Genomic DNA, 27976 nt, shown 5'->3' on the forward strand with positions numbered 1-27976 from the left:
ACTGAATTGTCTGTGAAAAACTGTTTCTTTTTTGTTTTGTTTGCTTAATTTCTTTTATACATCGTTCTAGATTTATTATAGTGATTGAATAGAGCATGTGGCAACGATTAGATAATTCTTCAAATGACATAAATTTTATGCATTCTGAGTTATAATATGAATGAAATATAACGCTGTTAAGTAAACCTAGTGCCAGGGCGTCGCTATGGTAAACTGGTATAATGAATTTTAAAGAGTGCATTTATTGTGGTTTATGCGCTATCGACAAAGTAGTTTTAATTCAGTCTAATAAGCGTAAATGAAATGCAAGAAAAAATGCGTATAATTTAAAATTTCGTACAAGGAAGTCATGTGGTGTAGACGTCAGATTTTTTAAATAACAGTTTTCGGAAAACTTAAATGTCTATTTAAGATTTCTTGCAACATTTCTCTTTCTCTATTCACGGCTTTAAATAATTTAATGTCAGTAGAGAAAACAAGGTACCTCGGCACTGGACGAAATCCATTCCGGTTGTTCCATCCTACTGGCAAATTTGGACGAATCACTGCTCGACTTGGCGGAAGAACTTTCCATTGTTTGGTCCGGCTTCCGTCTGACCACATGTCCAGATGGGCTTTTCATTCCGGAAACTTCTGAGCTCTCTTCCGGTGAAGGCTTTTCTTCGCTCGACGTTTTACGAAGCTCATCAGTATCCCTAGACCCAGAATCTCTCTGTATATGTGGAGGTTTTGTCTTTTCTAGAGCTTTATCGCCAGTGGCTTGTACTTCAGGAACCTAAAATATAGCGTATTTTTGTAAATAAATAAATAAAATATTTTTAGTTACACAAGGAAAACAATTTTTGAGATTTTTAATAAATATTCGCTTAAGCCTATCAGATTCTTGTAATCATATATTTAGGTGATGTTCTAGAGTCTGTAACTAAATAGCAGAAAAAATCTGTAGTGTTTTCTTCCTGAAAGGAATCCTCAGTATTAATACTGAAAATGCTTAAATATAATTTCAGAGTATATTTTCTTTTCCTTGCACATAACATGAGCCTTATTTCACAATTTTATTTTATAAGAATTTTAAATTAAATATAAACTTGGTTTGGTCTTTGACAGTTTTAATGACGTTAAACTATTATAGATAAATTGAAGCTCAAATCCTCATAACTTTAGTTGATAAGCACGCATAAGATTTTAGCAGCCTTATACAAGCAAAAGGCTCAAATTAAAATCCAAATAAATGAAACAGATACAGAAACTAACTATCCGCACTTTTTTTAGACGATTTTGCTTCGCAGTAAAAAAGAAATTCTGGTGGAATTTGTTCTTGTAACAGCAAGTATATTTTTGAAAGAATAAATCATTCGTCTAATACTTGACAATTTTGTTTTCATGCAAACTCCATTCTTTTAAAAAAGCAATGGATCGAAGGCTATGTTTGTGTTCTTTCCGAAGAAAATTATTCGTATCTAGTTATTGAGAAACGTTGTGAAAGCCATGATTTGCCATTATCTAAAGCTACGATAGATAACGTTGTAAACAAATGAAGGAAAAAACGTCAAAATTTCGCTTCAAGGGGAAAAATTGTTCCAAATACGTATCCAAGGAAAAAACGGAATGTTTCGAATGCTACAAAAGTAAGATTTTTTAATGTTAAAAAAAATCCACCAAGTGAAAAGGAAAGTTGCAAAACCATTAAAATGATCCTTATCAACTGTAAACAAAGTGATTAATGCTAATTTCAATTTTAAAAAGGCGAAAACACGCAATGTGCCTCCATGACATATAGCACAATGCAGAACGCACTGCGGAATTCTTTATAAGAAACATTTATCCGGACAAAAATGGAAAACTGTTGTCAAAATAGACGAATCTTGCATGTACTTTAAATGACTGAAATAAAAGGTGACCCATTTATTACCATAAATGAGGAGAAAAAAGTCTTAAAACATGGTTCAAGGAATCTAAAGAAAGTTTTTCTAAGAGATTTATGATTGTTATTGGTTTTTCATATAACGGCAAATTAAAAATAAAGAGAATGAGGAAAATGCTAAGATCAGCTTCACGTATTATCAGAAACATATTCTATACCCAATTTTCAAATATGAAGTACCTTCTCTTTACATACATTGATATCAATTACTAGTTAAAAATTACGAAGTATAAAGACAGTCAATAAGGGTTATGAAAAAGAATATTTAAAACATAAAAAGTTTAGGTAAAATATTTCTCTAATTACAATGAAAATTGTCTAAAAACGTGCGAACGACCTTTGCATGTTGAAATTTGGTTGGGGATCATTTTTCGAGGAGCTCGCTCTCTAGAATTCAGCTCAAACTTCCCAAAAAACATTCTTCACTTAATTCCTAAGACAAATTCTTCATAAAATGGATAAGGGACACACGTGATCTTTTACAATTAATTATGCTCATTATTTATGTAATGTACCGCGCAATCAAATTTTGTGGTTTGGTATAACCTTGTTAAAAAGTGCAAAGAAGCCTTTTCTTGCTGTTTGTTCTAATCTCCCCCCCCCCAATTAGAGGATGCGGGACACAGAATCGGATAAAAGTCATAAAAGAGTCGAAAAAAGCGATTTCAAACCTCACTCTTTCAATTCTTAATTGCAGAATACGAATAACGTATTATTTCAAATTTAAGCAGCACTTTTTGTTTGGATTAAAACTAAAACTTAATTTAAGACTTCAATTTAAAGAATAACTTTTGATATTTTATTTATACGATCTCCGGGTTTCCGGCGATGGGGCGATTTATAAGTCGATTTGAACAATCGACTTATCAAAAAATCCTTTTCAAAATATTGCATTACCAGTAAGTTAATGGAAGCGAGGATGATGTGTTTTGATGTATTAATGAAGATGAAAATTAGAATTTAGAAAGTGAAGACGTCGAAATATATACCTTAAGAAGATTCGCAATAAATTAGGTAGTTTATTACACTAATATTAACAACTATTTAACTACGTAAAATTATTTCTCAGTTTATAATATCGGTTATAAAATTATTTTTATTTTTATAATTTTTCAAACTTAATATTATATTGGGCTTAAAGTTGGAGGATGGTAATTTTCAAATACGTTTCCCAATCTAAAATCGTACTACAGCTTAAATTCAAAGTAATACGTTACTGCTTATTGCTTTATTTTGTTCATAAATAAATTGGGTACTTCCTTCTTATAAGCAACCCCCAAGACGGAATCCCTGATCAACCTAGATATCTCACCAAAATCTTACCAAGTGTTCTTCTATTAGGTAGTTTATTACACTAATATTAACAACTATTTAACTACGTAAAATTATTTCTCAGTTTATAATATCGGTTATAAAATTATTTTTATTTTTATAATTTTTCAAACTTAATATTATATTGGGCTTAAAGTTGGAGGATGGTAATTTTCAAATACGTTTCCCAATCTAAAATCGTACTACAGCTTAAATTCAAAGTAATACGTTACCGCTTATTGCTTTATTTTGTTCATAAATAAATTGGGTACTTCCTTCTTATAAGCAACCCCCAAGACGGAATCCCTGATCAACCTAGATATCTCACCAAAATCTTACCAAGTGTTCTTCTACCTGGCTATATGTTATATCCCGGTTCATCAGCGATTAAATTTTGCGGGCTGCTATAATAAGGAAGTACCGAAATTCGCTATGATGTTACCAAAATGTCTGCTCTATGTTAGGGCAAAGTGTTAGGGCTGAGTTTCTTAAAATAGGGATAATAAATATAAATTTAAAAATAAGTGTCTCATACTAGTATATATGGAATAAAATGTTTTAAATTAATTTACATTTTCCACAAATTGTTATACATATTTTGACAGCATTTGTTTATAAAGTTTATCAGTATTTACAATATTTTAATTACTAAGATAAAAAATTACTTTTGCTGCACTTGGTTTCTTTTCTTCGGCCTTACTCCTGTCGGTTTGTGATGGAATCTTGCACGTGCGAATAGTTATCTCCACCGCGTGTGATCTTTCTAAAAATTCTTCCTGAGACTCTTTAGCGACAGGAGGGCTGATTTCTCGACAGATGGATGAAATTTTTCTGTGTTCCCTGTCTACTGTCTTGGTAACCGGTCGATCTCCAATTAAAACCTTAGAAATCAAACATACAAGAACACCATTAATATAATTTTAAACAAGAAAAGTAAAATTAAAGTATGATGTATAATTGCGTTTTGAACGCTGAATTAAGGTGCTTCAAAAACGGCAACCATATTATTTACTTGAAGTTTTATCAAAGTGTGAGGAATGTTTTTAGCCAGGGTTCATTCCGAAAAAATGTTTTAATATAGCTTTTAGACAATGTGCGAAATTCTTTAAAAAGAATGGCACATTCTCTGTTTCATCAACCACAGCATTGCACTGTTTTTCGTTATTCTACTTAACGGAAATTATGTGTTGCATTTCACACAGTGTCATTTACATTCGGTGCACTGTTATATGTTTCGGTTATTTTTTAATGGGAGTATTAAAGTGCTGTTATAATGTTTGTTTATAAATTCTATGAAAACGGTAAACAGAAATTCTACTAGATTTATATTTAAAAATAAAACAAACAAAATAAAAAATAAAACAAAATTATAATTTTAATTTGTAAGAGTTACTTAAGTCTCTTATTTAATTTGGTTATTTTCTATCTATATCCCCAAAATAGTAACTTCTTATTAGAAGTTTCTTTGAACTGCATTATTTCAAACATTAATCCATATCGTATGATATTTATGTATGAAGGGATAAAGTTAATAAGTTTTTACATACTGCTTCTTCCAACAATAATAATTCTGAGCCGCCAACTGGTAAAGTGGTTAGAGACGCTGACTGCCGTACCGAAGGCCTCGGATTCTAATCCCGGAGAAAGCATGGATATTTGTAAATGTATAGTGTCTGTGCGGCATGAGAGCACTCTAAATATGCGGCTAATCGAAAGTCATCTCGAAGGGTTGTGGTAGAGAAAGAGAGGTGGGAGAACCTTGGACCCTTCCCACCGAGGTGCTCTCCCTCGAAATTGGGGGCGGAAATGAGTAAAGTTGTACTGTCACTCAAGGTTCTTACTAAAAGACAAGCGCAATCTTACGAAGCCACGAAACATTTCGTGGGCTTGTTCTGATGTTACTGTCGGACAAGTGAGATAACTCCCAACAACAACCACAATAGTAATTCTGAAATTTGCGAATTAAAACTAACCAATCAAAAACAAAACTAAATCATTCTTCAGAAGATCTTCGTACTAGAAGAGATTTACAAATTTCATAAGATTTAGTGTTGATGCCGCTTTTCTTATTTATTTGAAAAATGTGAAAAATAGAAAAATTTGTTAAAAAAGGGGACCTGAAAGCAATTCTTCACGCAAACAGCTTAGCTATGCACATTTGTGTGAAGAATTGTATTCTGAAGAAATTAAAGCAATAATGAATCGGCCATTGTTTTTCTTTGTGAATCAGCCTTCATCGTTAACATTTATATCATCATCAAAATTAATGAATGTAACGAAATCAATTTTTTAAACGTAATACCGGGTGATCAAAAAGTCAGTATAAATTTGAAAACTTAATGAATCACGGAATAATGTAGATAGAGAGGTAAAAATTGACACATATACTTAGAATGACATGGGGTTTTATTAGAACCAAAAAAAAAAAAAAGTTACTGTTATCGGGCCTTTTTTCTTCGAGGAAATGCGTGATTCTGGTTTTGTAACTGCTACCGTGACGGGTGAGAGGTACGCCGATATGTTACATAATCGCATCGTCCATAATCGCATAATCCTGGCTGATACATAATCGCATAATCCGATGTTACATAATCGCATAATCCTGGCTGATAAACATCTGCTGGAACGTACGATTGTTATGCAGGATGGCGCTCCACCCCATATTGCTAGACGCGTGAAAGATCTCTTGCACGCGTCGTTTGGTGATGATCGTGTGCTCAGCCGCCATTTTCGTTATGCTTGGCCTCCCAGGTCCCCAGACCTCAGTCTGTGCGATTATTGCCTTTGGGGTTACCTGAAGTCGCAAGTGTATCGTGATCGACCGACATCTTTAGGGATGCTGAAAGACAACATCCGACGCCAATGCCTCACCATAACTCCGGACATGCTTTACAGTGCTGTTCACAACATTATTCCTCGACTACAGCTATTGTTGAGGAAAGATGGTGAACATATTGAGCATTTCCTGTAAAGAACATCAGCTTTGCTTTGTCTTAATTTGTTATGCTAATTATTGCTTTTCTGATAAGATTCTAATTATTGCTTTTCTAATAAAATCTCATGTCATTTTAAGTATGTGTGTCAATTTTTACCTCTCTATCTACATTATTCCGTGATTTATTAAGTTTTCAAATTTATACTGACTTTTTGATCACCCGGTATAATTCTGTAGATATTTGAGATTAGAGGAAAGCTGCGCATATACATAAGACGACACAACGGAGAAGTAAAACTTTCAGACGAGTTGGCCGTTCATTTAACATAGTTTTATTTCATAATAAAGCAAGCTTTGATACGCCTAAAGACATTCCCACATCATCATTCACGAAGCGCTATGCACCCCACAATATAATAAAGTTCACATCTTTTTAGACAAAGGGCGAGCTCGAGCAGCAAACGATGTGTGTGTTTGCAAGCAACAAGCGAAACAGAATAAAGGTTGTGCATTTAGTAGCAGCGATATTTAAAGACTTAATTTCCTTTGTTTAAATTTTGATCTGATTATATGATAGCCGTCCGCTTTGCAGCATTACATAAGAAAGCACGAAACGAATTAATTTTCAGATAACATAATCTAGATTCATATAATTAGTAGTTTAAGACAGGAAGGGGTCTGAAAAAAATAAAATGAAGAATTAAAAGGACTATTCCTAAATTATTAGTTTTCTCTTATATTTTATACACCCCCCATATATATATATATATATATGTAAAATATAAAAAATACGATAGCTTTGCTCTACGCGAGCAGGCAACCTCTAATTAACATTCCGCAGTTTCAGGATCTTCCCCCTTGGCCAGTAATTTCGAAAATATTCTGGCATGCTATGTAATCTCTGCTATAAATGCAAAGTTCGCGCCATTTTTAGTCAGACCGCTTTTCTTCTCCTGTCGCTATTAGATCTTTGCTGCCGCTCTTCCCGTCTGTCTCTCTTTGTTTGAATAGTAAGATGCAGTAAATTTAAGGCTAATACTATTTAGTTTAAAGTACTATCGCATATATAATCTTGGAGAAAAGATTACATATACGATACAATCTTTTCTCCAATATATAATCATATGTAATCTTGGAGAATCAAAAAGAATAATGATTAGCCATTTGAATTGAATAAAGATGTGGAATCAAAACAGCTAACTTCTTCGTCATCATTCGATGCCAAGCTTCACTCATGTACCTGACGGCCAAAGCATCACACACACACACACACACACACACACACACACACACATATATATATATATCTTTACGTTATTTTCTTCCTTCACGTTCGTACGGGGTTTGTAGATTTAGAGTGAATCACGACGACACTTGAGGAAGTATCGGAACACACTTTATTTAGCCAATATTAACCAGGACAGCTCCAAAGTCACGTTTTACAGTCGTCGGAGTTGTACTATACACTCGCTGGAACAATCAGCAACACAGCCTTCAGGTTATCAGGCTATAACGGTGGAGACAGCTTCTCTGCAAAGCACCAGAGTAGAGTTCCCGACTCTGCTTGGTCATTCTCGGAACTCCACGTACTCTCGAGACTCTAAACGCTACAACTTGCGATGCTCTCGACGACACGGGTTTGTGAGTGATTGCCAATGACTCGCCTGCAGAGGAAAGACATGGCAAAGATGAAGAGTTTGATGGACATTTTAGCTGAGATAAAAGCCGGATATGATACGATGAGGTCTGACATGAAAGCCGGACAGGAAGAGATGACAGCTGGACGGGAAAAGATAAAAGCTGGATATGAAGAGATGAGAACTCAGATCAAAGCCGCACTGAAGGAGATGAAAGCCGGACTGGAAGAGAAGAAAGCCCGACGAGAAGAAATAAATGTCGGCCAAGAAAGGGTGCGAGAGCAACTCCAACAGGTGAAAGTGGAGCTTGCAGAAGAAACTGTAGCTATAAAAGAAGGTGCAGAAATGACGGAAGTGGCATCTGAAGAATGAGAGGATGAAGAAATGAAGGAAGTAGCTGGTGAAGTATCCGAGAAAGCTTAAGAAATAAATGATGAAACATCTTACGAGATTAAAGAAAGAAAACGAAAAGATGAAGAAAAAGATGGGGAAGACGCTTCTCATCCTCAAGTGTCCGAAGTTGAACTGAGAGACAGTGGTAATACTGTTTGCAAAGATAAAAACATAAATGAAGTGGCTTGTAAAGCTTCTGAAAGAGGTGAAGAAATAATTCATGTAAATAAAATTCCTGATTCTCAAATGCTTGAAGTAGAGATGAAATAATGCAAAAATGCGACAGTAAATTTGGTAGAAACTGATAGTGAAGTCGCAGTTAGCGAGTACTGAACCATCTGAAAATGCATGTGATGCAAAGATGAGAGAGACTGATGTGCAGCTTAAGCAGCGTGCTACAGTACTGCAAGAAAATTCACCCACTTTGCAAACTATGTGTGTGTCTCATCTAGTTAGTCCGTGCGGAGACGATCGAGTTGGCAGCCGGCCAGCGATGCCGAGTGGGTCGTCGAGTGCATCGAAGAGTCTCTTAGTGTATTGCAGTTAGTACATAGTTGAGAGAGTGTGTTAAGCTCCGAGAACGACCGAACCGAAGAGTTGGGAGCTGTGCTCTGTGTGTCGTCGAGTGTAGCGTGGAGAGTTGTAGCGTGTTGTAACGTGGAGAGTCTCGAGAGTAGGTAGAGTTCCGAGAACGACCGAGCAGAGTCGGGAGCCGTACTCTGGTGCATTGCAGTGAAGCTGTCTCCACCGTGATAGCCTGACAGTGTGAAGGCTGTGTCGCTGATTGTTCCAGCATGTTTATAGTAGATCTTCGACGACTGTAAAAGTGTTTTGGAGCTCTCCTGATTAATATTGGTAAATAAAGTGTGTTTCAATATTTCATCATCAAGTGTCGTCATTATTCAATCCAAATCCACATGAACCCTGTACGTAATGTAACAATTGGTGTCAGAAGAAAAACGCAACAACATATATAATTTTTTTGGTTAGAAAAAAGATCATTAATAAGTCTTCCACCAGGAATCATTGCTGTTTTGTTTTCAGTTAAAATTATCAAACTTTTTCAATAAATTTCTTGATTTTGGGTAACTGAGCGGTTAGTGAGTTCGATTTACTTGCAGCCTTCTACATTCACCTTTTGTTATAAATTTATCACATTTTGTTAATAAGCTTAAACTCTGGCATATACCTCAATATTTGAAAGCCTTATATTATTTATTCTGACATTTATGTACCATTTATTTCTTCATAGGTCTTTATCAGAATGCAAATTAGTTTGAATTTAAATAGCGAGAGAAGTTGCACATAATTTAGAGACTCTTGTGGCAGTCATCCCAGTAACTATTAAGCTAAGTAAAAGAGATGTTTACTTCATCGACTGGTTATTAATGAGTGAATTTCGCACCTGTTAGAAATCGGGATTAGAAGCTCCATAGCTGGAGTGAAGTTGATAATTAAAAGTTAGTTCGCGTGTTTTACTGATTTAAATATTTGAGTTTTAGAAATTTGTTAACTAAGAGGAGTCTTTTAAAAAAAAACTTTCAGTGCATTTTTAAAGCTTGCTCATATTAATGAAGATATAATTTGCTATCCAGATGATAATTCTTTAAAGCAAAGAAGGTTACGCGAGTGCAGTTAGATACATAGTTAATAGCTTTAACATTAAACCTATTTAATTTTCAGTTTTATTCAACGGATTACAATATAACTGTAGCGCGTATTGTTAATATTTCTTTATTACCCCCTTCAACCTAGACATATATATATATAATCAACTTGGTTGGAGGCTTCAAGCACTTTTCACTTGACAAGTTCTGTTTGAAGCTTTGAACATCTGTTTTGTTTGAACTTTTTGAGGTCATGGGTAAAACGGAATCTTGATTATCCTATTATCCAATCTAAGGAAAAGGTGTAGTGAAGTAATAAGTAAGCCTACTGTACGGGAAACATGAACCGAGGTGTGCTCAAAAACTAAAACCTGAAGGTGTACTTAAAAGTAAAATGAAAGTTCATCAAACCAGCAGTGAAAAGTGCACATGAAACATTGCAAAAATAAGGTGAAAAAAGAAAAAATATTAAAATAAAATATTAATCTCTCTTGTTTACTGCTTCAAACAGAACTTGTCAAGCGGAGAGTGTTTGAAGCTTTAAACCAGCCGATTAATGAGTTCCGAATACATGTTTCGTTCCTCTGAATAATTTGAGACTTAAAACCGTTTTAAACAAATATCCGTAATAATAATTAATATTACAACGAGTCCCAAAGGAGTTCAGTGTTACCCTCTATATGCATTTATACCCTCAGAAATAATAAATAAAAAATACGCTCGTAAGAAAAAACAAAAAAGGCAAATGCCTAAGTATTAAAACTATTTAAAAATATACATAAGTACTAAGCATTCTAGAAGAATGAACAAAATGTTGCTAATTGAACAAAACGTTGCTAATTACAATAAACAGAAAAGAGAAATAGTAGAAATGTAATGAAAAATATAGAACATATATATATATATGTTTTATATATAGACAAAAAGTAAGAAATTTAAAACCCATTCTACACAAAGACCCAAAAAGAATGAAATTCCTTACTAATAAATTTCAAAATATCCAATAAATACAAAAAATACGAAATTAAAATATAAAAATAATAAATACATCAAAAATATACCCAAACCACAAAAAATAAAGAAGAGGAATTCAATTAGATCTGATTTGAATAATTGTGTTTTAATAAAAAACGTTTTGTGATATGTGTTTTATAAGTGATAAAAGCAAACTGAGAAGTAATGACCGGAAGGAATTTTGATGGCGTAGAAGTGTTGATCCATAATGAATAAGAAATTGGAGGCGAAAGCAGATTAAAACTTCGTTTTTACTTCCTTGTACGAAGTAAAAAGGAAGTATTGTAATCGCGAAAAGTTTCAGGCAGCATATTTCAACGAAAATATCCATTTTGACCGCTATCGAATGCAATTTAACGATGTTTTTGCGTGATATCTGTACGTAAGGACAGAATAAAAGACTCGTTTCCTCCAAAAAAAAAAAAAAATTATAAAACTGCTTTAAAATTAATTCTGAAGAGAATTTTTCGTGGCGTCTGTACGAACGTATGTACGTACGTGCGTACGTACGTATCTCGCATAACTCAAAAACGAGTAGCCTCAGAACGTTGAAATTTTGTATATAGGACTGCTATAACATGCAGATGTGCACCTCGTTGCAATCGGCCGCACCAAACGTATATAAATATATTTATATATATATCCACTCTGTTACCCGGCTCAGTGATCTCAGTTTCTTTACTATTATATGTTTGTAAATTGTACATTTTTTGCTTTAAAATGATTGAATTATGTTGTTTTTATCTTCCGGTTAAGGTTTTTATGCCTTTCGTAATTCTGGAAGCAATATTTGTACAATTATCAACAATTTAAAAGCACATTCTTCTCAGACTTTCATTTGAAAATATCTCATCGATCGTAGAAGTATAGCCTCTGGTTACACAGTTTATCTGATTCACAAATTAATGACGTAATTACCACAGTACCTCCTCATTTTTTAGTATTTCTAACGTTCATGATATGTGTTCAGTTTTTTTAATAAATTGATCATCTTTTTTATTTGTTATTTTAGCAATTTTTTATAAACCATCACTTTCTTTGCAGTTACGCCACTTAAATTCCAACGCATATCTTTAGAATTTCCGGTATGGCTTTAAGTGTTGCAGTACATCCTCATTTTTAGTGTTCAAGTTCATGATATCAATGTTCAGTTTTTTTGATAAAATAATCAACTATTTTAACAGACTAAACAGGAAGAAAAGTACTTTTTATAGGTAGGTATCGTGTGAAATATAATATATATGTACTCTAATATACAGAAATATTGTAACAAATTTCATTATTGTAAACAATGGCAAAATTATTGCATTACTAGTACACATTGAGATTATTTAGTTGATTTCTACAAAGTTTCCATAATTAAACGAAAAGCTGAGTAATTTTCGGAAGTAAGCACTTTACTGCTGCTACAGTTGCATATGTGAACTGATTTTTTAAGACTGATTTAAATATCATTTTTTTGATTACTTATGCTATGTATACCACTTATTTTATGAATAAGCCGATGGGTTTTTTAAGAACGCATTATTCTTAAAAATTACGGGTAAAACTAAAAGGGGAAATATCTGATTATGTTGGTATAAATTTAGAAAACCAGTTTCTTCACATGACAAATTATAACTTATAAAATATAACCCAGAATTTATCCTATTACAAACTTTTCGGATTATTAGAACAATAAATTACATTTTATTTACAAACAATCAACCGGAAGTGATACTGCTTCTTGCTGTTTAAAGCAAGCAGCTGGCGGAAGATCCATGTGTTGGACTTTTAATTCTAGTTTCGTTTTCTTTTTTTACGAAATAAAGTTAGAAAGAATGGTTCTCATTATCTTTGTCGCTTAGAAAAGGAATATTGAATCAGATATTTGCTAAATACGTATGACATTAATGCCGGTTTACAACTGAATTAAATTAGATAATTTTACTACATATTTTGTTTTATAAAATTACACGGTTTTATTATTTTTAACTACGAGTTTCTAAAATAAAAAAAATCTGATGTGTAAACCACATAACTTCCTTGTATGGAATATTAAATTATACGCATTTTTCTTGCATTTCATTTAAACTTATTGGATTGAATTAAATCTACTTCGCCGACAGCGCATAAACCACAATAGAATAAATGCATTCTTTAAAATTCACTCTAGTATTTGTTTACCATAGCGACACTCTGGCGCTAGATTCACTTAACAGTATTATATTTCGTTCATATTATAACTCAGAATGCACAAAATTTACATCATTTAAAGAATTATCTAATCGTTGCCACATGTTCGATTCAAATACTATAATAAATCTAGAACGATGCATAAAAGAAATTAAGCAAACAAAACAAAAAAGAAACAGTTTTTCACAGACGATTGAGTATTTATCATTCAATTAATTCAGTTCTCACTTCGCGAGAAGGCAAAAATACATAAAAACTCAAAATATCTATATTAAAAATTACGAAGTAAATCTTAAACACTTATTTCCTCGAAAAAATTCCAGAAAGGATTAAGCATGATTTAATTCGCAATAATAAATGAAGGCGTTATCTTTGTTGTTGCGAAGCTAAGTTTCTCTAGATTGGCAACAAATCCACTATCCTGCTGTTTCAAATGTAAACAAGCAATGGCCGCCATCAAGAAAATTATTAGGCTTAGCGGCACTTAAACAACTTTAAAATTGCTGATAATTCTAAAAAATATTGCATACAGATTTACTAAAGGCATAAAAACCTTAACCGGAAGATAAAAACAACATAATTCAATCATTTTTAAAGCAAAAAAAATGTACAATTTACAAACATATAAGAGCAAAGAAACTGAGATCACTGAGCCGGGTAACAGAGTGGATATATATATATAAATATATTTATATACGTTTGGTCGATTGCAACCAAAATACGAGGTGCACATCTATATGTTATAGCAGTCCTATATACAAAATTTCAACGTTCTGAGACTCGTTTTTGAGTTATGCGAGATACGTAGATACGTTCGTACAGACGCCACGAAAAATTCTCTTCAGAATTAATTTAAAGCAGTTTTATAATTTTTTTGGAGGAAACGAGTCTTTTATTCTGTCGTTACGTAGAGTTGTCACGCAAAAACATCGTTAAATTGCATTCATTAGCGGTCAAAATGGATATTTTCGTTGAAATATGCTGCCTGAAACTTTTCGCGATTACAATAAAAGGTTTTGTTATGTCAAATAACAAGAGCTGCATTGTCTACGCGATTAAAAGACCCTTTACGAAAGCAGAAAGCTTTTGCTGATAAAATTAATTAATAAATGGGTCAAATGGTCTACAATGTAATTTACACCAAACGTGAAAAAAATATTTGTTTTCTGCACGAATTTAAACTGTACAAGGATCATAATATTTCAAAAATAAACAAAGAAGAGACATTACATTTTTCACATTAGGTTTCGTATACATTAAGTTTCTTTGATTTATGCAGGTGTAAAGAAGATGAGATCGACAAAACACATTATTTTGACAATAAAGTTTAGTATATACAATTCAGAAACCGATGTTTCTGAAATTTACATTACAAATACTAAAATTTTAAAGAAGATATCTTCAAAGGCTTTACGAAGACTCCACTACCATTCTAACTTATCCCGAATCATCCAGTTACTCATTTTAACTGTATTAAATGTCACCAGCTCTCTAGCACATAAAACTAAGGGCCATAAAATGAAAAGCTGAGGATGTTAAAGATACTTCAGAATTCAAAATGCTTCTAGTACAAAAGGAGAGGATAAAAAATAGGAAATTTCGATAACCTTTCCAACTACTTCACAGAGCTTGTTATGATCCCCACTTGGCTACTAGCCAATGCATTTTTCAGCAACTACTGGATGTTCCTGAAGTTCTCTCAAAGTATTCTTTTGATGACATATTTTTAAAGCGGATCAAATAAAAGGGTTTATATTTTTCTTCTTTAGAGCTTCCCTTAAAAGGTTTAGTGTATAATTCTGCAGTCTTCCTAAAGTTGGAGATAAAACGTAATTGTTGCTTGCGCAAAATCTGTATTATATTATACGGCAGTAATGCACCATATAAACGATAAAATTTTAACTTTAATTCATCTCCTTAAGCTTTAAAATTCAGTTGCGTCCTCTTTCTATTCTAAAATAGTAAAATACTTATTGTAAATTTTTTTGTAGTGCTTCATTTCAAAATTAATATTTGTCATATGGTTCCTGTATAACGCGATAGTATATAGGAACCATATGACAACTATTAATTCCATATGGTTTCATTTTCATATGGTTCCTATATAACGCGATTCACTCGTATTTATGTAATGGCAAAATGGATACTGAAGTCTTTTATCCTGTAGTATTCAAAGTAAACTTTTATGAACAGGTAATGTTACACAAACACTGTGTCTATTGCGAAAAAAAAGCAACTTCACTTTTCTTAATATAACACCAATGTCATAATCTGAGGCTGTTGGAAATTAAAATTTTATCTTACGAGAACGAATTCCGTTTATATCCTTACGAATTTTATATACTGTAACATGAAGAGTTTAAAGAGAACGATGCCCTGCGGATAAATAAGGTTGCAGGGAAAGTGTATTCTCAGCGTTACGGCCGGAAAATTCCGTACAGAAGGTTGCCTTCCACATTCATTATACATGAAAATTTCTGCTAGCTTTTAATGTATCTGATTTCAGTTTGGATGTATATTGGAAGAAAAGGAATCAAGGTACAAAATGAAAGAGTCATTTTTTAATTAAAATCAAGAAAATATCACTTATTCATGACATTTTGAGGAACTTTGAAATTTCTGGGCTAAACCCGTAACGCTCAGAGGACATTGAGGTAAATGGCTGTCTTGCTAAATTTGCGAGATTTCTCTAAGCTGACAACGATTTTAGCGTCTAATTATTATCGCCCAATTTGGGAAGAAATCACCAAAAGTCGCCAAAGGGTCGTCTGATCCCTGTACAACTGTAACTGTAACTGAATATCTATAACTGATCCCTATATGTAACTGTAGCCGTATCCGGCCCACATATATAACTTTAACTGTTATATGCCTTCCAGTAATTTCGAGAAATGTAAGGTGCTGGAAATTTCTCGGTGGCCGGGGGAAACTATAAAAGACTGGTGAAAGCATCAGTTCCCAGTGTTTAATTTAGAGTTGACTTCGGAGTACTGAGAAATCTCCGTGCGAGCTTAGCTTTTGAGTTGAACTTTGCATTACATTGTATTTAATATTCTTAATAGTTTTTTCCTTGTAATCCTTAATAATATTTTCCTTGTAACCTTGTAAGGTTTTCATCATATCTTTCGGTTTCCAGTAAAATCACCAAATCTTCTTATTCCATTATCACTTCTTATGATTTTTAGCATTATTTTCTTATTAAATTTGATTTGATCTGAATTGTTTTAATCTACTGCAGACATTTGTAGAAGTTTTTATGAAGAATCAATGAATTCGTATTCAATTGTTATTTGCATTTAATTTTATTTTACATATATATGCCGTACATTACTATGTCTATTTCAGCGTATTTAAAAATATTTCAATAAATAAAACCTCTTCTTCATTACTGAAGATTTTCTCAGTATAAAAGTGAAAGAAAATTCCGAAATAAAACTAGCTTATATCTAATTAAATATAAATACATTTCACATGAAAATCATACTATAAATAGTTCAGTAAACTGAATTATGCATTACAAAGTAAATGTAAGTCAATACGAAGTTCGTTTAAAATGCCATAGCTGTGTAGCCATAAAGCTCCCGGAACGCCCAGTCCTCGATCAAGAGCCTCCCGATTTTGTCATATATCAAGGCAGGCAACTGTTACATACATAGCTATCTATGCATCTATCTACATACAGATGATCAACTATGAGAGACTAATGCACATCCATCAATCACTCCAAGGGGCTGGAGTTCGAATTAAAATGCAACCAGACTCGGCTACTTCGAATTCCGAGACGAAATCTACAGTGACGGCTCTAAAATAGATGACAACACCGGCGCAGCATACGTCGTTTTTAAAAAACAATACGGTTATACACCAATGGAGAGGACAGTTAAGACCACGGAAATCTGTTTTTCAGGCAGAAGTGTTTGCCATTTCTGAAGCAATTCGTTATCTAATTAGCCAGCTCATTTCCTCAACAACTGTTAAGACAGATAGCCAATCCTTTCTACATGCTGAACATCCTTCACCCCTAGTACAAGGCATTCAAAGAGATCTAAAAGAGCAAATACCACATCAAATCAAACTACAATGGGTTAAAGCTCATGCTGGCCTATTACGAAATGAAACTGCTGATCATTTAGCTAAAGAGGCTGCCTCCGGACATGCTGACGTACAAATAAACTTACAGTGGCCTACATCACATCTCAAGAAGACATTACAACTCCAGGCCTCAAGTCAATGGAAAAACAAATGGGACAATAGCCTGACCGGCAAACGTACGTACTACCATCTCTCGTACGTCAACACAGAACGAAACATTTCTTCTCCATCTTTAGTTCGTTACATTACCGGACATGGGCCTTTTCCTCAATATTATGCAAGACACGGCATCTGTAACACTGACATATGTAGCTGCGGGGAGGTCGGTACACCCGATCATTACCTCACAACTTGTACTTTGACAGCAGAACTGCACATTCCTTTTCCCAGCACCAATTGGCAAACCTTTTCAAAATTCTTGATAAAGCAACGCCACTTAATTCGCACACTAGTGCGTATCATTGATAAGCTCTCTTCTTTAAACTTGGATTTATGTCAACCATCACAGAACTTTATTCTGCATTAAGCCCCGTACGAATCGGCATATATGACTTCTGCACAACTATACTTCATTACCTAATATATACAATCTGTTATAATATTCTACAGTATATCCATATGCATTTACTTATTGTATCATAAAGTTTTACTACATCTTTTGTATTAATATTACTTATTAGGCATTTCATACAAATGTCTAAAATGTTTTGTAACAAAATATCATTAATATATATGCAATTATATTCAACATAGTATTTATATACTGCCTTGCATTACTTCTATCTATCATTTATCTATTAATTAATGGATTTACAGTGTGTATTTTAAACTATTATAAATTGTATCATGTCATATGTACATCTATTTTTGTCTATGAATTTAAACATCTATGTATTTAAACTATTTTAAACTGTATCATGTCATATGTACGTTTATTTTTAACTGGCATAGTATTTTCAATGTAATTTACTGCAAACATATTAGTACATACCTATGTATTCATCATTACTGTAATCTGCTGTAAACTACTGTATTTTTATCATTCTATACTGCATTTTTATCATACTGTACTGTATTTTATCATATTATAATCTTTCTATAATTATATGTTTGACTTGTCTTCAGGAGTTTATCCTCGCGCTGTATCATGTATTAAGTATAATTATATATCACTTGTTAGAAGTCTTATGCAATAACACATATCCCTTCTTAGTTACATCGCATTATATGTTAAATGTATCGTAACCTGTTATTTACACACATGCAACAATTTTTACTGCTAAGGTATACTACAATTGTTTGTAATTCATCATTCACTTTCAATTATGTGCTCACGTATTTGAATTAGTGTTGTCTTAAGGGTTCTCTGGATCATGGTGGACGTGGTGCTATACTGATTAACCGTATGGTAGAGGCATAGTGTCCACGTCCCCCGTTCCTTATCCGTATCTACATATGGAAGGAGAAGTATGTAAATCAAAGTCATAACTTAAATTAACAATAGCTCCACAATTCTTCATTTTAATTTATGTATCTCCTCTTTCTGTTCTGAAAATAGAAATTATTTATCATAACTTTTACTAGAATGCGTCTTTTCAAAATTAACCTGTTTCATGCTTTCTTGTGTAATTTTGCAATGTGGACAGTTCTTATCCAACCAAATGAAAGAAATTTTGACTATGTATTTCATTAAGACACAATAACACGCCGAATAAATACTAATTCAGAAGTCAAACAACAAAAATCAGCGTAATATTTGCAAAATTTTCACAGGACTAGTTTTGCAGCTGAAGATGGTGGTTCGGTAAAACCATCGAAACTAGTCCTGTGAAAATTTTGCAAATATTACGCTGATTTTTGTTGTTTGACTTCTGAATTATGTATTTCATGATTTGCTGAATGCGTTATCCCTTTACCGCTTCTCCTTGGTCTACTAACAAGTGCCACTCATCTTTCTGCTTCATCTATTGCCTAAAGATTTAAATTTCAAAGAATGGTGTGAAGAAAATTGGGTGCATATTAGGCGAGATGTTACTATGCCACCATTTGCAGTCCATTGTTGCATCTATCGCCCAGTCACACAGCTATTTACAGATTATGTACATATATATATATAAGAAAAATAAAGAATATGTAAAAGATTAAATTAGCAACGTTAAATTTCCTTTCTCAATTCTAAAAATAGAAAACTCTCTTTGCACTGCAAAATTTCCAGAAAAATCTAATTCTGATGATGTAAATGGAACTGAAACCCAAAATTTAACCAGTCACAGTTTAGCTGTACTTTGTGCACCTATCTTGTATAAATAGTTAATAACAGCGTAGTTTATCTTTCACCTCTTCGCCTGCGTGCTGTCAGCTTGTCGCTCAGCGTCTGCTAACTATTCGTCATCATATAAAATGTAATTGCGTATCTAAAATTATGGGGCGCGTTTAACAACCCTAGTCTTCTACAGTTATGTATTAAGAAGTTTGTCATTCAAGAATAAATGATGTTTAACTATCAAGATGGTAGTGCTTCTATAATTTCCATGCGATCATCCACTACGCCGTAATGTCCAGTTATCTACGCAGCAGTTTTCCGGCCATGACTAAAAGTGAATTTCTTTCATCTTCCGCCAAAAAGTACGATTATTACATATATATATACTGCTGGGCAGTTGCTAGGGATGGATAATACCATCATCCGTATCAATCACAAAATGAAGGGAAGTAAAATGCGGAAAATTAGAATAAGTGCAGGATTATGGTAAGAAAAGGTGTGCACATGCGATTTTCCATTTCCTTGCCTATTCACCACTTGAAAGTGCTGATAAAAGGTTTAAGAGATTTGACGCATACTGACTCGTTGTAGTATCAAGTGAAAGTTTTACGGGTAAGATTTAATTGACAATTTTCATTTTTGGTATGGCTTCCGAGCATCACTTAGATCGATTTATGCGTGGCCGTATCATTTGAAAGATCGAAGAAGGGCGAAAAATAACAGACATTACAAGTAGTTCAAGATCGTCCTCAGCGTTGTTGCACAGTTCTGCAAGGCATTTAAAATATCTGGAACTTGTAGCCAGCGTCACGGGGAAGGTCGTCCGAAGACATGTACATTGCCTTATCGGCAAAAGGAAATTGGTGCACCTCAGCTCAGCAGGTGACGAATGAGTTTCTTGCCACCACAGGACAGAGAATTTCCCAAAAAACTGTAGCTAGACACTTGGAAGAAGGAGGATTGTACGACTGCAGAACAATGGTGGCAATAGTGTCGTGAGATTGCAACTGAAATGAAAAAAACTGGGTTTCCATATTATTCTCAGATAAGATCAGGTCTACTGTATCATCAGACCTTAGACGCTAACTGATCTAGAGTGACAGTGCTACTGCTTATCATCCAGAAAATATCCAGGAAAGGGACCAATATTTGAGATGCAGTATCGTGGGTATGGGCGGGAGTAATGACCAGTTGCCTCACGCCTCTTCATGTGGTTGCAACTGGGACTATGACCGGCCAATGATGCATTGATGAAGCTATATTGACCTCTTTTGTTCATTTTCTTCATGTTGCTTTCTGTGATAATTTTTTTTCATGGCTGACAACACACCAATATCATCGAACACTCACTTTCCATGATAGTCTAGACAGCCAGAATATTCTATGCCTCGTATGGCTCTATGCTTGTTCTCTAGATTTAAACTCCATTAAAAATAATTGGGATTATCTAGGAAGTTGACTTGATGGTCAAAAGTATCCTCCAACGAACAAGAACACCCGTCCCCTGACAGAATAGTGGGATCAATTGGCTCAACAGCTACTGGATAATGCTGTGCAAAATATGATACGAATTTTGTACTTGCAACTTTCTAAAAGGTACCCATTGTCGTTCATATGCATTTTTCTATTTTTCCGTCCATTGTATCAAAGGAACAATTTATTTTCTTTTGTATGTTTCAAAACGTTCTGTATTTTCCTGAACAATAAATGTACTTTATTCTAATGTTCAAACAGTTTGGCAATAATACTTTATCCTACTTAATATTATGTTGCATTGCAATTTGAGACTATTCTTTAGCAATTATCCAGAAACACAAAACAAAGAACACAGTGACAAGTAAAATACACATTGCTATAACGTCTATAAATATACAAAATAACAAATAAATATACAAATATACAAAATATGTAAAGTTTTTAGCTGTTTATAAACAGCATTACGGTAAATCGTGCGAGGATGATGTTCGATAGATGGACTCATAGTCCTAAGCTAGGTGCAGTGTTCGCTAAATATTCAGCGATTTAACTTTTAAAGAGAACAAGTATTAGCGTGTATTTCAAGGTCGTCAGCGTTCACATGGAAGCGCTTTCAAGTAGTGCCTGTTCAAAGCGATGTTCATCCACTTCATATTTCCGTATTTTGATTTACGGTTAACAGATAATCTCTGCCTTTAAACAGTACTTGTGACAATCAGTGAGTGTTTCAATATACTTACGCTAAATACAAGGTTGTTTTTACGATTTTGATTATTATGGTTTATTAAAATTTTCCTTTTACGAGGCAAAGACCTAAACAGTTTGGAAGCAACCGATTTCCTTTTTCATCCTGAGCATTTTCTATACTGTATTTTGGAACATTTCGCTATATTCGCTGTCTATCGAATAAAAAAATGAGCTATCGCAATCACGTTCATAGGAAACAAAATCTTCTGAAATACGTGCTTGGAACGCGATTTTCTCATTCGATTACATGAAAATACGGAGGAAAGTTTCCTTTCACAACCTTTGCTGTTGACTATCATTGAGTAACAAAAACAGTATTACGTGCCTTTGTTTCCGGATTTTGGTAAATTGCGTAAATATTTTAGTAAGAAAAATACTGCAGTGTTCAGAGAAACGATGATAAATTATTAATTAAATTATATGAATTAGAGTGAAACCCCCAAAGATAAAAAATAGTTTGCGTTATAGAAAATCTTGGCTTTGAAATGTTAAATATTCAGCATCCGAAAGCATTAGGAAGAATCAAAGTGTTTAATTTAATTATTTTTTGTTCTGAAGCCATGGATGGCAAAGATTAGTAAAGCACTTTAAAACGGAATCCTGAGTTTTACAACTATAATTATGGAAAAGAGGTGAAATTTTATTTTTAGATATTTAAATTTGTGAATTTTGAGATTTCGTTAATACTGTTATGACTTATGTGTCTAGGTAAAAATATATGTTAAATTGTAGTATTTTCTTATAACGTGGCATGAGGGTCTAAAGAAGTGATGCTTTGCAGGAAAGGTGGGAATGCAAGGGCAGGTCTATTTAGCATTGAGTGGATGGCTCTCTCGCTGGTTTAACAAGATGTCGCCATTGAGTGGATGGCTCTCTCGCTGGTTTAACAAGATGTCGCCAAGCTGGCGACGGTTTTGGTAAGAAATTGCCAAAGGTCGCCGAGTTTGGCGACATTTTGTTTCGATCTCTGGAACGCCGTAATGTGTATTGTAGTTGAGTGTTTGTAATTGATTCTGCACGTGGCTGTAACCGTATTCAGCCCTCATATGTATTCCAGTAATTTCGGGAAGTTCTAGAGATTTCTCGGTGGCTGGGTCAAAACTATATAAGACCGGAGAGAGCATCTGCTTTCAGTTGTTAGTTCAGAGCTGAATTCGGAGTATTGAGATATCCGTGTTAGCCTCGCTCTTTAGCTGCGCTTTGTGTTTAACGATCTTAGTAGTTTGAAGTGTAACTGCTGATTGTACTCTATGATAATGTGAAGATATTGTGATGATACTGTGAAGAGCTGTGCGACTATTTTGTGGAAAGTTACAAAGCTGCGAAGTGTTTCTTTTAGTAAAATATATTTTATCAAGGTATTATTTGTTTTGTGTACATTTAATTTATTGCGAACCTGTACTCACGCAATATATACCGCCAATGTATGTATGTATACCGACCAATAGGATGTTATAGGCTTTGTTAAATTATGATCTATGAATCGCCGCTTAAGATATTGTTTACTTTAGTTATCATTTATTGTTATTTTAATTATTATTTTCAGCTATATATATTTTGATTAATATGATTCTGAAAAAACTGAAGAAAAAAGATGGGCGAAGAGAATAAAATGCGTGTGACGTGGATGTTATCATTTGATGAATATTTTTATTTACAAGTAATGTTTCTGAAGATGAGAATAATCCAAAACAATTTGAAAGAGATAATTAAACAGTTCAAAAATTGAATTTTATTCGAGTGCTCAGCGAGTTAACACGTGAAAAATTACTCGAGACAGATCACTGGCAACTGAAAAGAGGAGATGAACGTTGGACAGGATACAGATACCTTGGATGGCTATTTTAGTTTAAAGCGTTATTCTATTATTCTTGAGAATCGGAGGGTGGCTGGTATTTTATAATACTGAAATAATATTAAGCATTGATACTTTAACTGTCTGCTTTGAACTTATTAAGAATGACATTTGATTGTAAAAGCAAACTAAGATCTCCGTGACATCTGGCACTCAAGTACTTTTCCTTTGGAAGATGGCGAAAAAAGGCAGTAATAAAGCTTTTCATAATATAATTTGGCTGTTGTTTACCGGCTTGCTTATAAAAACACTGTAAACACCGGGCATAACACCAGTGATGGAAGAATTTAAGAATTTAGGCAACAATTTCCTAATTTTAACAATGCATAACTTTCTTTGATCTTTTCTAAAAATGGGTAAAATGGATATTCTTTATTAAAATGCTGTTTGTTCATTCTGATTGTTTCGTTCAACACGATCTATCATATTGTGTATTTTATTCAGTTAATCGGTGGCTGCAGTCTTTACTTTAAAGCGTATTTAATATATCGTCTACCTTCTTTAAAATGTCTATGTCGTATGAGAATTTATTTACATTTCAGATAATTTGTACATCTGGTGCAGTACAGCAAATATTACTTTGCAAATGTTATGATGTTTCAAACAAACTTAATTTTCATGCGTTATTCCATTCTTATTTCCTTACGACATGGTAGAACAAAACGAGTGTAAAGTAACTTGATCTTAGGAGAGAGGAAAGCAAGAAATACTTGCAACTTCTGCAGGATAACATGTGTTTGGCGATGCTTGAAAGTAGAGTAGTTAATATAAATGCATCTCGGAAGTTTGCAATAAAAGTTGCAGGACCACTCTGCATGATGGGAAACAGATAAAGGTTCTAGAACAAAAAGTGTAAAATGAAAACCAACAGATATATCGGTCTCCAAAGAAACTATTTAAGCAAGTGTTAACTCGCTAGCTTAGAAGTTCAGGGTTATTTGAGTTCAACACATATGTCATTACTTAAAAGAAGTGCAGTAAGTATAAGGATATACATAAATTTAAATTAAATCGAAGCATTGTCGTAATCCTTAAGCCCTATAATTATCAGTGATTTATAATCTGATGGTTAACAGAAGTGAACTCATAGATTACTAGTATAAGGTTGTTGAATAAATTTAAATAAATTTTAAAATTATTTAATCAAAGAATTTTAAAATTAAGTCAATCAAAAAATACCGGTATACTTCAGAGATATAGATCACGGTGCCTTATGGCTTGAGGTTTCCTTGGAGTCAATCATGGGACATCGATATGGGATAGTGGAGTTAATCGCGATATATCTTAAACATAAATCGCAGCATGCTGGTACTTTTCGAAGCTAATGATTCCGTAGAAATGTCAACCCAAAGAGCACTATTATGGAGCAGTGTTGTAAATTTAGACAGATATTTATATTAAGATTAAATAGAAGTAAAGTAATATTCGTCAAGATCACTGATAAGCCATGCCCGTCAATGCTTATTAAAGTCATCCTAAACTTGCTATCTAGATGGGTCAACTCATTCATTCTAATCGAATTCCGTCAAGGGTGTTAGTTACTAGTGCCCGTCAAATTCACAGGTTACATACAAGTCGAGAATCACTTTGTGTCTACTTACAATACAGCATATTTAGATTACGTATTTAAATTAAATCGGAGCATATTGGTAAATTCAAGGGTGACATTCATGACGAAAAATACCATTCAGAATCATCCGATAGATCACTGATGTGGTGTAGTATACGCATACGTATAGTTACGAATATACGTATAGTTATTACGTATAGTTATACGTATAGTTACGAATATACGTATAGTTATACGTATAGTTATCACGTATAGTTACGAATATCCGTATAGTTATTATAGTTATACGTTAGTATACGAATATAAGTATAGTTATTTGATTACATATAAATTTTAATAACTAGTGACGTACAGTTCGTTAGTTACTGGAGGTCATGTCATGGGCAGGAAAATGGAGCAGTGGAATAAATTTTAATGCATTTTAGAAATAATCTGAAGTACCTGTTGAAGTACCTATCAATAGTACCTGTTCGTTACCGGCATTATTTCGCAGTGATTCAAATAACTAGCGGTCAAGAAAAGGTCTTTGGTGTGGAAAACGGAATAAAATTAGATAATTCGTTAAAATCAAACTAAAACGAAAAACATTATTATATTGACTGATATACATTTTGATCATCGAATTCATGTAAAAAATTCCTGACTGAAAACGTGTAGAAAACACTGAAATCCTATAGTCACTGAAAACTCATAGTTCACCTTCCACTAAACTATGAGTTCTGAACCCGGTTCGGGCAATGTTATTGAAGTAGCAACGCTTTCTGTAATAATGGATGTTAGGTATTTGGTATCGTAGTAACGCAATGTAATGCTCAAAATTTTGGAAACTTGCAGAATCGAGAAACGAGATGGAAAGCTAAGAAAATATTTTGACAAAGGAGAGATACATGATAGTATGATTATTCAATGAAGTACTGAATTTAGAAGTATAACAGCTGTAAAATTAACCGTTTGACTGCTACGCGACGCAAAAGCGCTACGTTCATTTGTCGCGAAAACCGCGACGTAGCGCTTTTGCGCTGCGAGTTTCAGTGTGTCTTTGTTGCTTTATAATACAAAAAGAATGATTAAAATTGATTGATATTTGTCTAAATGAGATTGTTTTATTTGACAACATCAAGTCAAAATATGTCCCGCAGTTTTCCTGCGTTCTTGCAAGAATTGCTTAGCAGTCAAACGGTTAAACAATAGTTAGATCTGAAACTTAAACTGAAGTGAAATGGACAGAAAGATTTTCCACGTTTCGAAGCCATTATGATTTGAAAATCAGTAGCATTAATAGTTAGACATCGTTGAAAGGAAAACAAATATCGAATGTAATTCTAAGCTGAAAACACGGCGTATATATCTATAATAAATGAAACTGAAGATACTAAAAATAGTAGATGTTTAATTGAAAATAACAGATATTCTGAAGCTTATGATAATCAGCAAAACCAGTACTACTGAAGTATGTGAAGATTACATGCAGTCAATAACTAAAAAATCGAAAACTGATGAAGCCAGTATTGAGAATGTGATAACGTTTAGAGAAACATCTCGTAGTGACCACATTCATAGGCATTCATTGCGGAAAGTGAACATTATTTTTAAAACATAATTAAAAATCTAAATATAATTCGAATCACATCTACAAAATGTTAACCTTCATGGAAGACTAAAATCGTCTGGAATTGAGTCTTATCAACCTAAGGAGTTTTTCAGTTTCATAATATTACGCTTCGAAGTTTTTTTGGTACGTCTCCACCTTTATTTTCTCGGATAGACATCCACAAAATTTTGTTAGTATCCCTAATTCTAATTCCAGAAACAGAACTGAACCAGACTGAGAATACAAAACAGACAAAGAACAATTCCAGAAACAGAACTGAGCCAGACTGAAAATACAAAACATACATAGAATAATTCCAGAAACAGAACTGAGCCAGACTGAGAATACAAAATAGGTATAGAATGTATACAGCCCATTCGAGCAGTATGACTAAAACAGAAAAACTGACACAGAAATACCATCTGGCAGGATCTTTCTTAAATTTGAATAGATGCACTAATTTTGATAGAAGAGAGAATTACTTTTCATTATTCAAATTGCCTTCGAATCACAAGAATTCCAGCGTCCTCAATATTTCTCGAGGTCTCACAGCACACTATAAAAAACTTAAATCAAACTGTATTCCTTATAATATTAAACAAAGATTTTAAAAGTTCAAGACAGTTATTTAGATCTGAACTGGTAATTGCCTGAAATTATGTGTTTAATATTCTAATTTGCTGCTGAAACTGCCTAAGTCATGACGAAAAAAAAAGAAATAGAGGAAATCAGCAACAGTATCCATAAATAAAAAAAAAAGAATGTAAAAGTAACATTTAACCGAAAGCAAACTTTGGACTTCGGCAACAGCTGCTGAAACCATTTGTTAATCTCTAGACAGGCTTCTAGAATCCAAATTTGATTCAATCAGATACCTTCTTCACAGTCTGTACCCTCCTTAAGTCACAGAGAGGAGAAATTATAATGTATGATACATCTTCCATTAGTAGATAACATAAACTTGACTTTTCTTTCCAGAGAAGATTCTGAATAGTTCCAATTACAAGAAAACGACTATACGTTCTTTGTGAGACACACACGTATTTTACGTGTGTTGGTTGATATGTGCATATAGTTAGAGAAAGTTAAACATCATTGAGAGAACAGTAGTGCTACAACACAGGAAAAAAATTGGCAACTAAACTATTTCCATATTATAAATAATTAAATGTAATGCAAAAATTTCACATCTGACGAGATCGTATTCAGATTTCATTGGCAATAACGAAAACGTAGAATATATCTATTCACAGAGAAGAAAGACCAGAAGTAAGGCCTCGGCTAATTCTTGCGAAAGCATGTCCCTTTTTCTCAAAAGTGCCAATATTATAAAAGAATCCTCATTATAATTTTTCTTATTGTTACTTTCGAAATGAAAATGGATCT

General features: G+C 33.5%; 1 protein-coding gene across 1 annotated transcript in view; it reads right to left on the reverse strand.

Annotated features, from left to right (window-relative positions):
• Positions 1–27976, reverse strand: part of LOC118194980 (uncharacterized) — a 237792-nt gene that overhangs the window by 121321 nt on the left and 88495 nt on the right. Inside the window, exons 7-8 of the mRNA XM_085810268.1 lie at positions 3901–4116; positions 485–775 (exon numbers count right to left, since the gene is read on the reverse strand). Of these exons, the coding sequence (XP_085666394.1) occupies positions 485–775; positions 3901–4116 (507 nt within the window). The remainder of the gene's footprint in view (positions 1–484; positions 776–3900; positions 4117–27976) is intronic.

This window comes from Stegodyphus dumicola, chromosome 2 (assembly GCF_044657685.1).
Source record: "Stegodyphus dumicola isolate Sdum_Otavi_A_Nest chromosome 2, ASM4465768v1".
In the NCBI taxonomy this organism is placed as follows: Eukaryota; Metazoa; Arthropoda; class Arachnida; order Araneae; family Eresidae; genus Stegodyphus; species Stegodyphus dumicola.